The sequence below is a fragment of the Anomaloglossus baeobatrachus genome, chromosome 2, assembly GCF_048569485.1.
Source record: "Anomaloglossus baeobatrachus isolate aAnoBae1 chromosome 2, aAnoBae1.hap1, whole genome shotgun sequence".
Taxonomy (NCBI): domain Eukaryota; kingdom Metazoa; phylum Chordata; class Amphibia; order Anura; family Aromobatidae; genus Anomaloglossus; species Anomaloglossus baeobatrachus.
The window spans coordinates 525862513-525875551 of NC_134354.1; the positions used below are offsets into that span (position 1 = coordinate 525862513).

Consider the following 13039-nt stretch of genomic DNA (forward strand, 5'->3'; position numbering starts at 1 on the left):
TTACAGGTATTAATATGGGGAAATCGCCAGCAGCCTCACTCACCTCTCCCGCTTGTTTCCGTCCAGCTCCTTCAGGACATGTGGCTGTGTTTCACGATGGCTGTCACTAACAGACATGACTGCACACTGACAGCACTGCTGTATATACATCACAGGAGGGGCTGGGGGCTACAATATATACATTACAGGAGGGGCAGGGGGCATAGACGTTACTGGAGTGGCAAACAGCTTTGGTGGTGTACTCATTACTGCGATGGGTGACATAGCGCTCTGGGGGACCCATATAGTTCTGGGGGGGGGGGCGCACAGACTGCTCTAATTCATATATACACACACAGTACTGCTTCTTACACACACAGCTCTGACACACACACACACACTACAATGCACCCCCTACACACACACACAATGCACCCCACATCACCTCCTACACACACACAATGCACCCCACATCACCACACACTACAATGCATCCCCCCCACACACACACACTGCACCCCACATCACCTCCTACACACACACACACAAAATGCACCCCACATCACCACACACACACACACACAATGCACCCCACATCACCTCTCTCACACACACACACACACAAAATGCACCCCACATCACCTCACACACACACACAATGCACCCCACATCACCTCACACACACACACACACACACACAAAATGCACCCCACATCACCAAACACACACACACACACACACACACACAATGCACCCCACATCACCTCACACACACACAAAATGCACCCCACATCACCACACACACACACACAATGCACCCCACATCACCTCACACACACACACACACAAAATGCACCCCACATCACCACACACACACACAATGCACCCCACATCACCTCACACACACACACACACACACACACACACAATGCACCCCACATCACCTCACACACACAATGCACCCCACATCACCTCACACATACACACACAATGCACCCCACATCACCTCACACACACACACACACAATGCACCCCACATCACCTCACAAACACACACACAATGCACCCCACATCACCTCTCTCACACACTCACACACACACACACACACAGAATACAATGCACCCCCCATTACCCCTCCCCCCACACACAATACAATGCACCCCCCCATTACCCCTCCCCCCACATACAATACAATGCACCCCCCCATTAACCCTCCCCCACACACAATACAATGCACCCCTCATTACCCTTCCCCACACACACGATACAATGCACCCTCCATTACCCCTCCCCCCACACATAATACAACCCTCATCACCCCCTACACACAAATTACACTGCCCCATCACTACACACTCCTCCCTCCCTCGGAATACAGTACTCCTCCTCTGCCTGTCACAGAGCTGTGTTCCTTCACAAATGTTCACCGTTGTGTCCTCAGCCCCTCCTCCCTCATCCCCATTAATTACACCTGTCTCTTCAGCTCCTTCATGGAGCGCTCGCTTCCTCTTGTCCCCTGTGTGGCGCTCGCAGCACTGTGATGACGTCAGCAAGGTGCTGATCTCATCACGTTGCTGCACGTCGGGGGCGGGGCCGGGTCCCGGCGCGCTATTCAAATGTATTTACGTCTGACAGATGCAAATACATTTGAATAGGAACGGAAAGAGGAAGCTGCGGTCATCGGCTCTGCTGCGCTCCTCTACACTGGGTGCATGCCGAGCACAGCACACAGCAGAGCCGACAGATCACAGCGCGCTGCTTCCTGCTAGTGTGCCTGGCATGCACACAGTGTAGAGGAGCGCAGCGGGGACAGCAGATACAGCGGCGCACTACACCGTGCCCCTGCTTCTAGGGAGGGGGAGGGGGGCAGCTGCCCGCCCCTCGCTGGGTACGGCCGCAGCACATAGCAGGGAGCATTAGCACACCTGACCCCGGAAGTACAAGTGGCCGCTGGTACTTCCGGTGTCAATCAGCGTCCTGTGCCCGCAGTTTGTTTTTGCGTCTTAAAGACGCAGATACAAATAAATAGCGGTGCTTCAACACCCCGCGCCTCCCCCCCCCCCCCCCCCCCCCGAAAACACAGCTGATTTATTAGACTGTTTTTACGGAGGGGGAGAGGGTGTGAAGAAAAAAAAATGCTGACAGGTGCCAAGTATGCTGGGGCCCCCTTAGAAGCTCTTTTGGTGGGGGCCCCTGGGCTGGAGCCCCGTCTGCCCCGCCTATAATCCGGCCCTGTGCACACTGCTGCTGTAGGCCCAAGAGTGACTAAAGCAGACACACAATGCCACCACCAGAAGAATATTATCAGACTTTGGTGAGGAATTGGCAGGTGACATCTTTTTTGGACACTTTTTGGTCATATTGGGGCAGTTGTTAGAAAACCAGTCTTAAATTTATAATGAGCTCATAACTGTACAATTAACGTAAAAGCATACCTTTGACATTAACTTCAAGCCACGTTCAATTCTAGGAGGTGGCTTCTTGTCTAATATCCCTGCTTCATAAGGAGACACAATAGCTGGATTAATGAACCTAAGGAACATGGCACTTCCAACCGCACCAATGCTGTTCTGCGGAAATCTCTGGCTTACAACCTGCAAAACAATGTATAACAATGTAATATTTAGAAAGAAAACACTAAAAGTGCACAGTACCTTTTAAATATTATAAGCAAACATTAAAAGCATCAAGATTGTAAAACGCGCTCATAAAATTACTTCAGACGAACATGGTGGATCATGTAAATTAATGTACAGAAGCCATGGTGCAGTTAATAAGCAGATACCATATAGAAATCCCACTAATGAGAAGCAGTGAAATTAGTCAGCTAGTACTCAGCGCAACAATAAACTGTTAACTAGTGCAGTTGTGTCCAAACTTAAGGCCTAATTCACAAACATTTTGTTGTTGTTCCTCCCTCTCTAAAACTTAAAAAAAAAACAAAAAAAAACAAAAAAAAAAACTGAAGGGCTTTTCAGCTAGATGTTGGTTTAAACCCTACAGTAAAACGAAAAGAAAACAAAAGCCATTGCATGCATAGTATTTTGTTTATTTTTCGACTTTGCAGTGTTTCTTTTTCAGACTCCAACATAACATGCTGTTTTGGGGTTTTTCTTTGCTGCTGTTTTAAACATACAAAAACATGTTCAAAACTTTGATATTAAAGCTAGGTTTATATGAAGCACCATTTAACAAAATGTGCTTACGTACTCTTAGTATGGCCAGTAAATGTCACTTTTCCTTGTAATGGGACTTTTAGGATTAAAAAACAAAACAAAAAAAAAAAAACAAACAAACTACCGCTTTCATTCAAAAACAATGCTGCACATACCCAAGGGCTGTACATGATAATGAAGTCTGTGGATAGGCAACACTGTTCTTCGAGGGGAAAATGGCATGGTTTCTAATTGTTGACAATGTCTTAAAGAGAAGCTACAACCTCATACATTACACACAGAAAAACACAAATTTATTACATTTCTTGGTTTGAGAAAGGTTCTCATATATGGCACTGAAGGATTGACACATGGGCTAAAAAAAAAAAATTAAAAAAAAATGTGCCTTTCTTTGCAACCTTTAAATGGAGCGCCACATTTAATGCTACAGTGTGAATGTGCACTCACAGATTAAATACTATATATATATATATATATATATATATATATATATATATATATATAAAATTTAGTGATGAAAGCTCTAGACCTCTAAAGCTGTGTGCCCACGCTGCGATTATTCATTTCTCTTTTTTCTTGCAGATTTTAATCAATACTGCAAAGTCTATGAGAATCCTGACCGTTTCTTCCTGCATCTGATCACCGATATAATCCCCTGCAGTGCTTGAGCTCGATCACTGTAAGGAACGTTTCACACGTCAGTGAAAAACACAGACGTTTTTCACTGGCGTGTAAAACACGCACATGTCCCTGCGTGTGCCGAAAATCACGGCACACGTGGGTTGTCTAAGTGCAATCCGGGCTCCGTTCTCCGTGGCCCGTGATTGCACTTAGAGATTCACTCACCTGCGCCCGCTCCCGCTGTCCGTGGTGCTGAATCCTCCCGCGACGCAGCATCCGGCCGGCGGTGACCCCTGCAGGAGCTGCTTCCGGGTCGGCTGTGTCACGCATAATGAATATGCGCGACAATAATGAGCCGGCTCAGAAGCAGCAGGGAGAACGGGATGCAGAGGACATCGCTGGACGCCGGGTGAGTTAAAATGTTTATTATTTTAAAAGCACGTTTTTTTCTGGCACGTGTTTCACGGACCACACCACTGCGTGGTCCGTGGAACATCAGTGATGCCAGAAAAAAATGGACATGTCTCCGTGTAGCAATCACGCACACGCGGGTACGCTGCACGGAGACACGTGCAGTGACAAATCACTGACGTGTGAGCAGACCCATTCATTATAATGGGTCTGCGTATGTCAGTGATTCTGGTACGTTTAAAAAAAAAAGCACAAACGTACCAGAATCACTGACGTGTGAAAGGGGCCTAATGGATTATATCTGTCAGTGCTGCACTCCCAGCACTGACACTTCAGCTCACACACCATGCATCCGGCATGGTCTGTGAGGTTATGCATAGCCCAGTAACCCGGGGTCATCATGGTGACGACCCAAGGTTGCCATGGCAACGATCGGGTCCCTGTGATCACATTACAGAGACGTGATCGCCAGGGAGAGGTAATCAATTCATCTCCCTGCCTCTTGAATGCTGTGGTCGCAATTAATTGCAGCATGTAGGAGGTTAAACTGACGGGAGTGGTGCAGGCATCACTCCTAGCAGTGAGACCTGGGTCTCAGCTTTAACATCACCTGAAAAGCTGCCAGGGATCGCGGGGGTACAGCACAGGAACCCCAACGATCGCCACAACATAAAAAAAACATGAAAAACGCAAGAAAAAAAGTGCAAAAACGCAAGAAAAAAATGTTTTTTCTGCTGTGTTTTCCTGACGAAACATGCAGTTTAGTGTGCAGAAAATATGCACACAAATCTGCTACATCGGCACATAGCCTAAGAAAGGGAGGCTAGTCGGCTCTCCATTGTCATTATTTTGACTGCTGTGTGAGACTTCCTGCGTAATTTGTGTTTGACTCATGAAAACAAAGATGATTGTGTTTTCTTACTTCATACTTAATGACGTGACATAAGATGTAAGATTCCGGTGTATTATTGAACATTGGTATCTCCTCCTTGTCTTGGGCTGCTTAATATACAAGGTCACCTTTTCACATGTCTAATTATTAAGACACTGTATGAAATAAAGTTTAGGCTTCTGGTTGGGGATGAGGTAAAAATGTGCAGAATTGCATTTTGCCAATTCAGTGCCTATTGAGAAACAAGATTTTTTTTTTTTTTTGAGAAAATATGAGGAAAATCAGGTGCATCTTGTCTCCCATTATATTCAAAATATGACACACTGGCAGACCCAAGCACAAGGCTCAACTTTGCCATTCAGATGCTGTATAGACTGAAATTATAATCTCTACAGTGGGTTCATCCCAGAGGAGAGCCTCTCTCCAGATCTAGCACTCATTCTGGTAAATAGAAAAGTAAAACAGTGTTTCGGTAACGCTAGAAGAAATAATCTGATTTAACATATATTTGAGAAAATACTTAGAATTTCATTTGCCGACACATTTTTCTCATAAGTGACACTCTTTATGGAAGAAGTTCAAGAAAATGTTTCCCGTGCAATTTTTATAATGATATCTAAAGAGAACTGGACACTAGATTCATGCTACCCGACACTTGGGCTGCATGATTCACAGCCTGACTACTAGGCATGTCTTTGTCTGCCATGCCACTGCCTTGACCAGTCCAACACATCTTGCCACTAGCTTCTCCCCATATTAAGTTACTAACAAGTCTCTCCTATGCGTGCACATGGAATTCCCTTTACGACTTCATCTAATTTAGACTATGACTGGCCATAGACTGAATACCCTCCAGTTACCTTTCCTAAAGGTAGTGTCACACATCGCGACGACGACAACGACGTCGCTGCTAAGTCACCATTTTCTGTGACGTAGCAGTGACGTCCCGTCGCTGTCGCTGTGTATGACATCCAGCAACGACCTGGCCCCTGCTGTGAGGTTGCCAGTCGTTGCTGAATGTCCTGCTTCATTTTTTGCTCGTTGCTCTCCCGCTGTGAAGCACACATCGCTGTGTGTGACAGCGAGAGAGCGACGAACTGAAGCGAGCAGGGAGCAGGAGCCGGCGTCTGGCAGCCTGTGGTAAGCTGTAACCACGGTAAACATCGGGTAACCAAGAAGCCCTTTCCTTGGTTACCCGATATTTACCTTAGTTACTAGCGTCCCGCTCTCACGCTACCAGTGTCGGCTCCCTGCATACGTAGCTGGAGTACACATCGGGTAATTAACCAGATGTGTACTCTGGCTAGGAGTGCAGGGAACAGGGAGCCGGCACTGGCAGCGTGAGAGCGGCGGACGCTAGTAACTAAGGTAAATATCGGGTAACCAAGAGAAGTGGTTTCCTTGGTTACCCGATATTTACCTTAGTTACGCTTCTACGCGTCGCTGCTGGCTGGGGGCTGGTCACTGGTGAGATCTGCCTGTTTGTCAGCTCACCAGCGACCATTTAACGACGCAGCAGCGATCCTGATAAGGTCAGATCGCTGGTTGTGATCGCTGCTGCATCGCTATGTGTGACACCACCTTAAGAATCACACAGAAATGCATGCTTGCCGGTCTATAATTTGTGTTCTCTGTGGGGAGAGAGGAGTAAGCTGCGGTCAAACAACTGTCAGCTTTTTTTGAATTTTTAATAAGATATAAATTGATAGTTTCACGGGCTCAACTAAACATCAGAAAAAGGTATGACAGCAGAGGCAGAAAAAAAAATCTGTACATCAGACTTCCTTGTAAGAGCTCAATGACATTGAACCAAACTCCACCAAGTAGGAAACTATTTTAAAGGGAATATTTTTGAGAAAAGAATAAAAAACTAGAACATAAAACAAAACATTGTAATCTGAATTTTCTATTAATTTCGTACAACTATACTTTCTGTACATTTGCAGCAGCTATTTGGACGATACGCAGCAATATAAAGAGTTTGCTTCATTGACTTCTATTGGAAAGTGCTGTACGGACGTAACGTGACCTGAGTAAATGTCATTATGAAAGTAGGTGGGGGGAAAGCAAATTCCTCCATGCTTTCTTATCAATCCAAGATGCATTACCTCAACATCACAAGAGCAGCTAAGGTCAATTCCATTGCTGCCTGATATGGTAACTGTGTGATTAATCCCTCTATTATGCTCCTAAATATAAGCATACATCCCAGGAGCGGATCTGGGATCTCCTGCATACTGTGTACTGTAGTCATTAACTGTGATCTATGTCCCACCCTTTATGTAGAAAATGTGGGCTATATTCACGCACCAAAACACCATTCAGAAGGTTCTGGTGACTGATATGGTGACTGATAACATATAGACTTGTAACTCTAAGGGAGGGGGGAATACAACAAGATCACACGATCTAACTGAAAAGAGGCATATACAGTACATAGATTTCCCGAGAGAAAGGTACACTTATGTAATGTCATAATAGCGGATAGACAGACATCCCATATATACACATCAAACACACGCCACCTCCACACACCCAACACACCCCCCCCCCCACACACACACACACACACTTCTCCCAGACAATTATACATCCTTTTTCATACACATTTAAATGTGTTTATTGGAAGAGAATAAAAAAAGAAAGAAAAAAAAAAAAGCAACTTGGACAATTTCACACAAAACCCCCAAAATGGCCAGGCCAAAATTATTGGTACCTTTGTGCGTAAACAACTTGTTTCGATCACATGATGCTCGTTCAAACTCACCTAAGTAATAGGTGTTGGCAAACTTATAGAAAAATATCAACAATCTCAAGGTTACCAGTCCATTGCCAGAGATCTTGAAGTTCCTTTGTCCACAATGCACAACATAATCAATAAGTTTACAACCATAGTACAGTAGCTTAGCTCCATGGACGTGGACAGCAGAGAAAAATTGAAAAAAGGTTGCAACCCAGGATAGTTGGTAAGCAACTCCAAGTTCCAAAGATATTCAGGCTGTCCTGCAGGCTCAGGGTTCATCAGTGTCAGCACAAACTATACACTGACATTTGAATGAAATGCTATCGCAAGAAACCCAGGAGGACCCCATAAACAAACATAAAAAAGCTAGACGGCAGCTTGACAAAATGTATGTGACTAAGCCAAAATAATTCTGGAAAAGTATCTTGTGGACAGATGACACCAAGTTAGAGCTTTTTGGTAAAAGACATCTTTTGACCGTTTATCGAAAACAGAAGGCCAACTAAGAAAAGAAAAAAGTACCTACAGTCAAATATGGTGGAGGTTGAAAGAAGTTTTGGGGTCGTTTTGCTGCCTCTGGCACTGGGTGTCTTGACCATGTGCAAGCCATCATGAAATTTGAAGATTACAAATAATTTTGGGTTGCAATGTAGTGCCCAGTGTCAGAAAGCTGAGTTTGCGTCCAAGGTCACAGGTTTTCCAGCACAACAATGACCCCAAACATACTTCAGGAAGGACCCAGAAATGGATGGAATCAAACACTGAAGAGATCTTAAAATTTCTGTTGGGAGAAGACACCCTTCAAATACAGTTAGGTCCAGAAATATTTGGACAGTGACACAAGTTTTGTTATTTTAGCTGTTTACAAAAACATGTTCAGAAATACAATTATATATATAATATGGGCTGAAAGTGCAAACTCCCAGCTGCAATATGAGAGTTTTCACATCCAAATCGGAGAAAGGGTTTAGGAATCATAGCTCTGTAATGCATAGCCTCCTCTTTTTCAAGGGACCAAAAGTAATTGGACAAGGGACTCTAAGGGCTGCAATTAACTCTGAAGGCGTCTCCCTCGTTAACCTGTAATCAATGAAGTAGTTAAAAGGTCTGGGGTTGATTACAGGTGTGTGGTTTTGCATTTGGAAGCTGTTGCTGTGACCAGACAACATGCGGTCTAAGGAACTCTCAATTGAGGTGAAGCAGAACATCCTGAGGCTGAAAAAAAGAAAAAATCCATCAGAGAGATAGCGGACATGCTTGGAGTAGCAAAATCAACAGTCAGGTACATTCTGAGAAAAAAGGAATTGACTGGTGAGCTTGGGAACTCAAAAAGGCCTGGGCGTCCACGGATGACAACAGTGGTGGATGATCACCGCATACTTTCTTTGGTGAAGAAGAACCCGTTCACAACATCAACTGAAGTCCAGAACACTCTCAGTGAAGTAGGTGTATCTGTCTCTAAGTCAACAGTAAAGAGAAGACTCCATGAAAGTAAATACAAAGGGTTCACATCTAGATGCAAACCATTCATCAATTCCAAAAATAGACAGGCCAGAGTTAAATTTGCTGAAAAACACCTCATAAAGCCAGCTCTGTTCTGGAAAAGTATTCTATGGACAGATGAGACAAAGATCAACCTGTACCAGAATGATGGGAAGAAAAAAGTTTGGAGAAGAAAGGGAACGGCACATGATCCAAGGCACACCACATCCTCTGTAAAACATGATGGAGGCAACGTGATGGCATTGGCATTCATGGCTTTCAATGGCACTGGGTCACTTGTATTTATTGATGACATAACAGCAGACAAGAGTAGCCGGATGAATTCTGAAGTGTACTGGGATATACTTTCAGCCCAGATTCAGCCAAATGCCGCAAAGTTGATCGGACAGCGCTTCATAGTACAGATGGACAATGACCCCAAGCATACAGCCAAAGCTACCCAGGAGTTCATGAGTGCAAAAAAGTGGAACATTCTGCAATGGCCAAGTCAATCACCAGATCTTAACCCAATTGAGCATGCATTTCACTTGCTCAAATCCAGACTTAAGACGGAAAGACCCACAAACAAGCAAGACCTGAAGGCTGCGGCTGTAAAGGCCTGGCAAAGCATTAAGAAGGAGGAAACCCAGCGTTTGGTGATGTCCATGGGTTCCAGACTTAAGGCAGTGATTGCCTCCAAAGGATTCGGAACAAAATATTGAAAATAAAAATATTTTGTTTGGGTTTGGTTTATTTGTCCAATTACTTTTGACCTCCTAAAATGTGGAGTGTTTGTAAAGAAATGTGTACAATTCCTACAATTTCTATCAGATATTTTTGTTCAAACCTTCAAATTAAACGTTACAACCTGCACTTTAATTCTGTTGTAGAGGTTTCATTTCAAATCCAATGTGGTGGCATGCAGAGCCCAACTCGCGAAAATTGTGTCACTGTCCAAATATTTCTGGACCTAACTGTATGAGAAACCTGGAGCAGTTTGCAAAAGAAGAGTGGCCCAAAATTACATTTAAGAGGTGTAAGAAGCTTGCTGATTGTTATAGGAAGTGATTGCACTTATTTATTCCAAAGGGTGTGCAACCAAATAAAGTTGAGGATGCCAACTATTTTGTTTGGTCCAGTTTAAGCATTTTGTGTGAAATTATACCCAATTTGCCACATTTTTTTTCTTCATTTTTTCGGTTGTTCCAGCACAAAAACGTCCATTTCAGAAGTAGAGATATGGAACTAAAGACACTTCTGAAGAAACGCGCACAACTGGACAGCGACATATTTTTCTTATCCAAATGCAAAATATCTCTACTGGCTAACACGGTACAAAGATATATTTTACTTGTATCATTTCAGAAGTACAATATAAAACTTCACATTTATTGGAAAAATAATTTTCCAATTTTCTTCCAGCGACCCCAGTCCGGATTCTCCTCTAAGAATTTCCCCCGTTTTGGTGAGCTGAATTACACTGTTTTCACACAATGGAAATAAACGTGTAATTGAAGTAATTTTCTGTGAGAAACACTATTTTCTAGAATAATTTCAAGGATGCCAATACTTTCGGCCATGGCTGTATACAAATATACAGACACACACACACAGCATATTGCAAAACTGAGTACAGCCCTCACATTTTTGTAAATATTTTATTCTATCTTTTCAAGGGACAACTCTGAAGATCTGACACTTTGATACAATGTAAAATAGTCAGTATAGGGCTTGTATAACAGTGTAAGGCTGCTTTCACATCAGCGTTTTTTACCTGACGGCAAACAAATGCAAAGCGCATCTCACCGGATCCTGCGGATTGTACGTGCAACTGCAATTGTTATTTACTGGATCCTTCTACTTGCGAAGAATGCAGCGGGACATATCAGCCGGCACTGGAGTCAGACTCCAGAGCTCATGGCCCGCACATGCTGTGGTGGATTCAGGTTAATAGCAGTCACTGGCTGCTACCGATCACGTGACTGTGTGCGGGCTGTGTGGTCAGGAGTTCAGATCAGCTGACTCCAGTGTTGGCCGATTACTTGCTCTGTGTCCCGCTGCATACATCGCAGCGTGTGCGGGCTGTGAGGTCAGCTGAGTTCAGCCGGCACTGGAGTCAGCTGATCTGAACTGATCTGACCTCACAGCCCGCACACGCTGCGATGGATGCAGCGAGACACAGAACAAGTAATCATCCGACACTGGAGTCATCTGATCTGATTACTTGTTCTGTTGGCTGAGTTCAGATCAGCTGACTCCAGTGTCGACCGATTACTTGTTCTGTGTCTCGCTGCATCCATCGCACCGTGTGCGGGCTGTGAGGTCAGATGAGTTCAGATCAGCTGACTCCAGTGCCGGCTGAACTCAGCTGACCTCACAGCCCGCACACGCTGCGATGTATGCAGCGGGACACAGAACAAGCAATTGTCCGACACTGGAGTCAGATGATGTGATTCTTGTTCTGCTGGCTGTGTGGTCAGGAAAATGCTCGATGGGCGAAGCCCATGGCAATTTTTTTTTTTAATTCATTAAAAATAAAAAAACCCAAACACAACACTAGGGTTAGGGGGGAAAAAAAAAAAAAAAAAAGTGTGGCCTCCCGCTGCATTTTCTATTGCTAAGGGTACCCAAGCAGCTACTGGCTGCTAACCCCCACTGCTTGGTGTTACCTTCACTGGCAATGGAAGATCCAGGGAAGCCCTTTGGTTTTTTTCCCACTTTTTTCCCAAAAAACAAAAAATAAAAAAAACAAACCAGGGCTTCGCCCTATTTTTGAATGCTAGCAAGGTACAGCAGGCAGGTACGGGCTGCCCCCAACCCCCAGCTGCCTATTTGTACCCGGCCAGGAACCAAAAATATAAAGAACCCCTTTTTTTCTTTAATTATTTCATGAATTTAAAAAAAAAAAAAAACCCGTGGGCTTCACCCAATTTTTGTCTCCAGCCAGGTACAACTAGGCAGCTGAGGATTAGAATCCGCAGTGCAGGGTAGCCTAAGCTAAACTACGACTAGCTATAAAGAGAGCATTTGCAGGGGAGGGAGGGGGATTTTGGACGTCCGAAAATGTTGTTTTTAAGCCCAGTGAGAGCCATTCAGCGACTGCAAGCCGATGCTCGACCATGCAATTATACACACAGCACCCGAACAATGAGTCACATGACACTGGACACAGATTTTCCATTTTCTCTTACGGATGTACTCACTTTTGTTGTCAGCAGTTTAGACATTAATGGCTGTGTGTATTGAGTTATATAGAGGGCACACCAAATTTACACTGTTAAGCTATGTGCACACGTTGCGTATTTGCATGCAGATACGCTGCGAGATCTGCACCGCAGCGTAACTGCATGCGTCCTGCGTCCCCAATCTATGAAGATTATGCAGAAGACGTGCGCACGTGGCGTCTTAGAGCGCAGCGCTTCGGCTGCCGAAGCGCGCGTTCTAAGAAGTGACATGTCACTTCTTTCCTGCGCTCTGCATGCATCCCCCGCTCTGACTACGGCAGGGGCTGCTGTCAGAGCGCATGGAAACGGGGTTTTTTTTTCACTACGGACTCTTTCTGCAGCGATTTGAAGCGCACGTGTGCTGTTCAAATCGCTGCAGAAATTTCTGCAGGGCCAGTACGCAACGTGCGCACATAGCCTTAGGCACACAGGGCATTTTTGCCTTTTATTTTGCATAGTTTTTGCATTGGTTCTATGCAAATACATGCTAATAAAACGCTGACTGAGATT

The 13039-nt window shown here is 44.6% G+C and overlaps 1 protein-coding gene across 1 annotated transcript in view; it reads right to left on the reverse strand.

Moving 5' to 3' along the window:
• NF1 (neurofibromin 1) overlaps positions 1–13039 on the reverse strand; it is a 442125-nt gene that overhangs the window by 162390 nt on the left and 266696 nt on the right. Inside the window, exon 26 of the mRNA XM_075333827.1 lies at positions 2416–2574. Within this exon, the coding sequence (XP_075189942.1) occupies positions 2416–2574 (159 nt within the window). The remainder of the gene's footprint in view (positions 1–2415; positions 2575–13039) is intronic.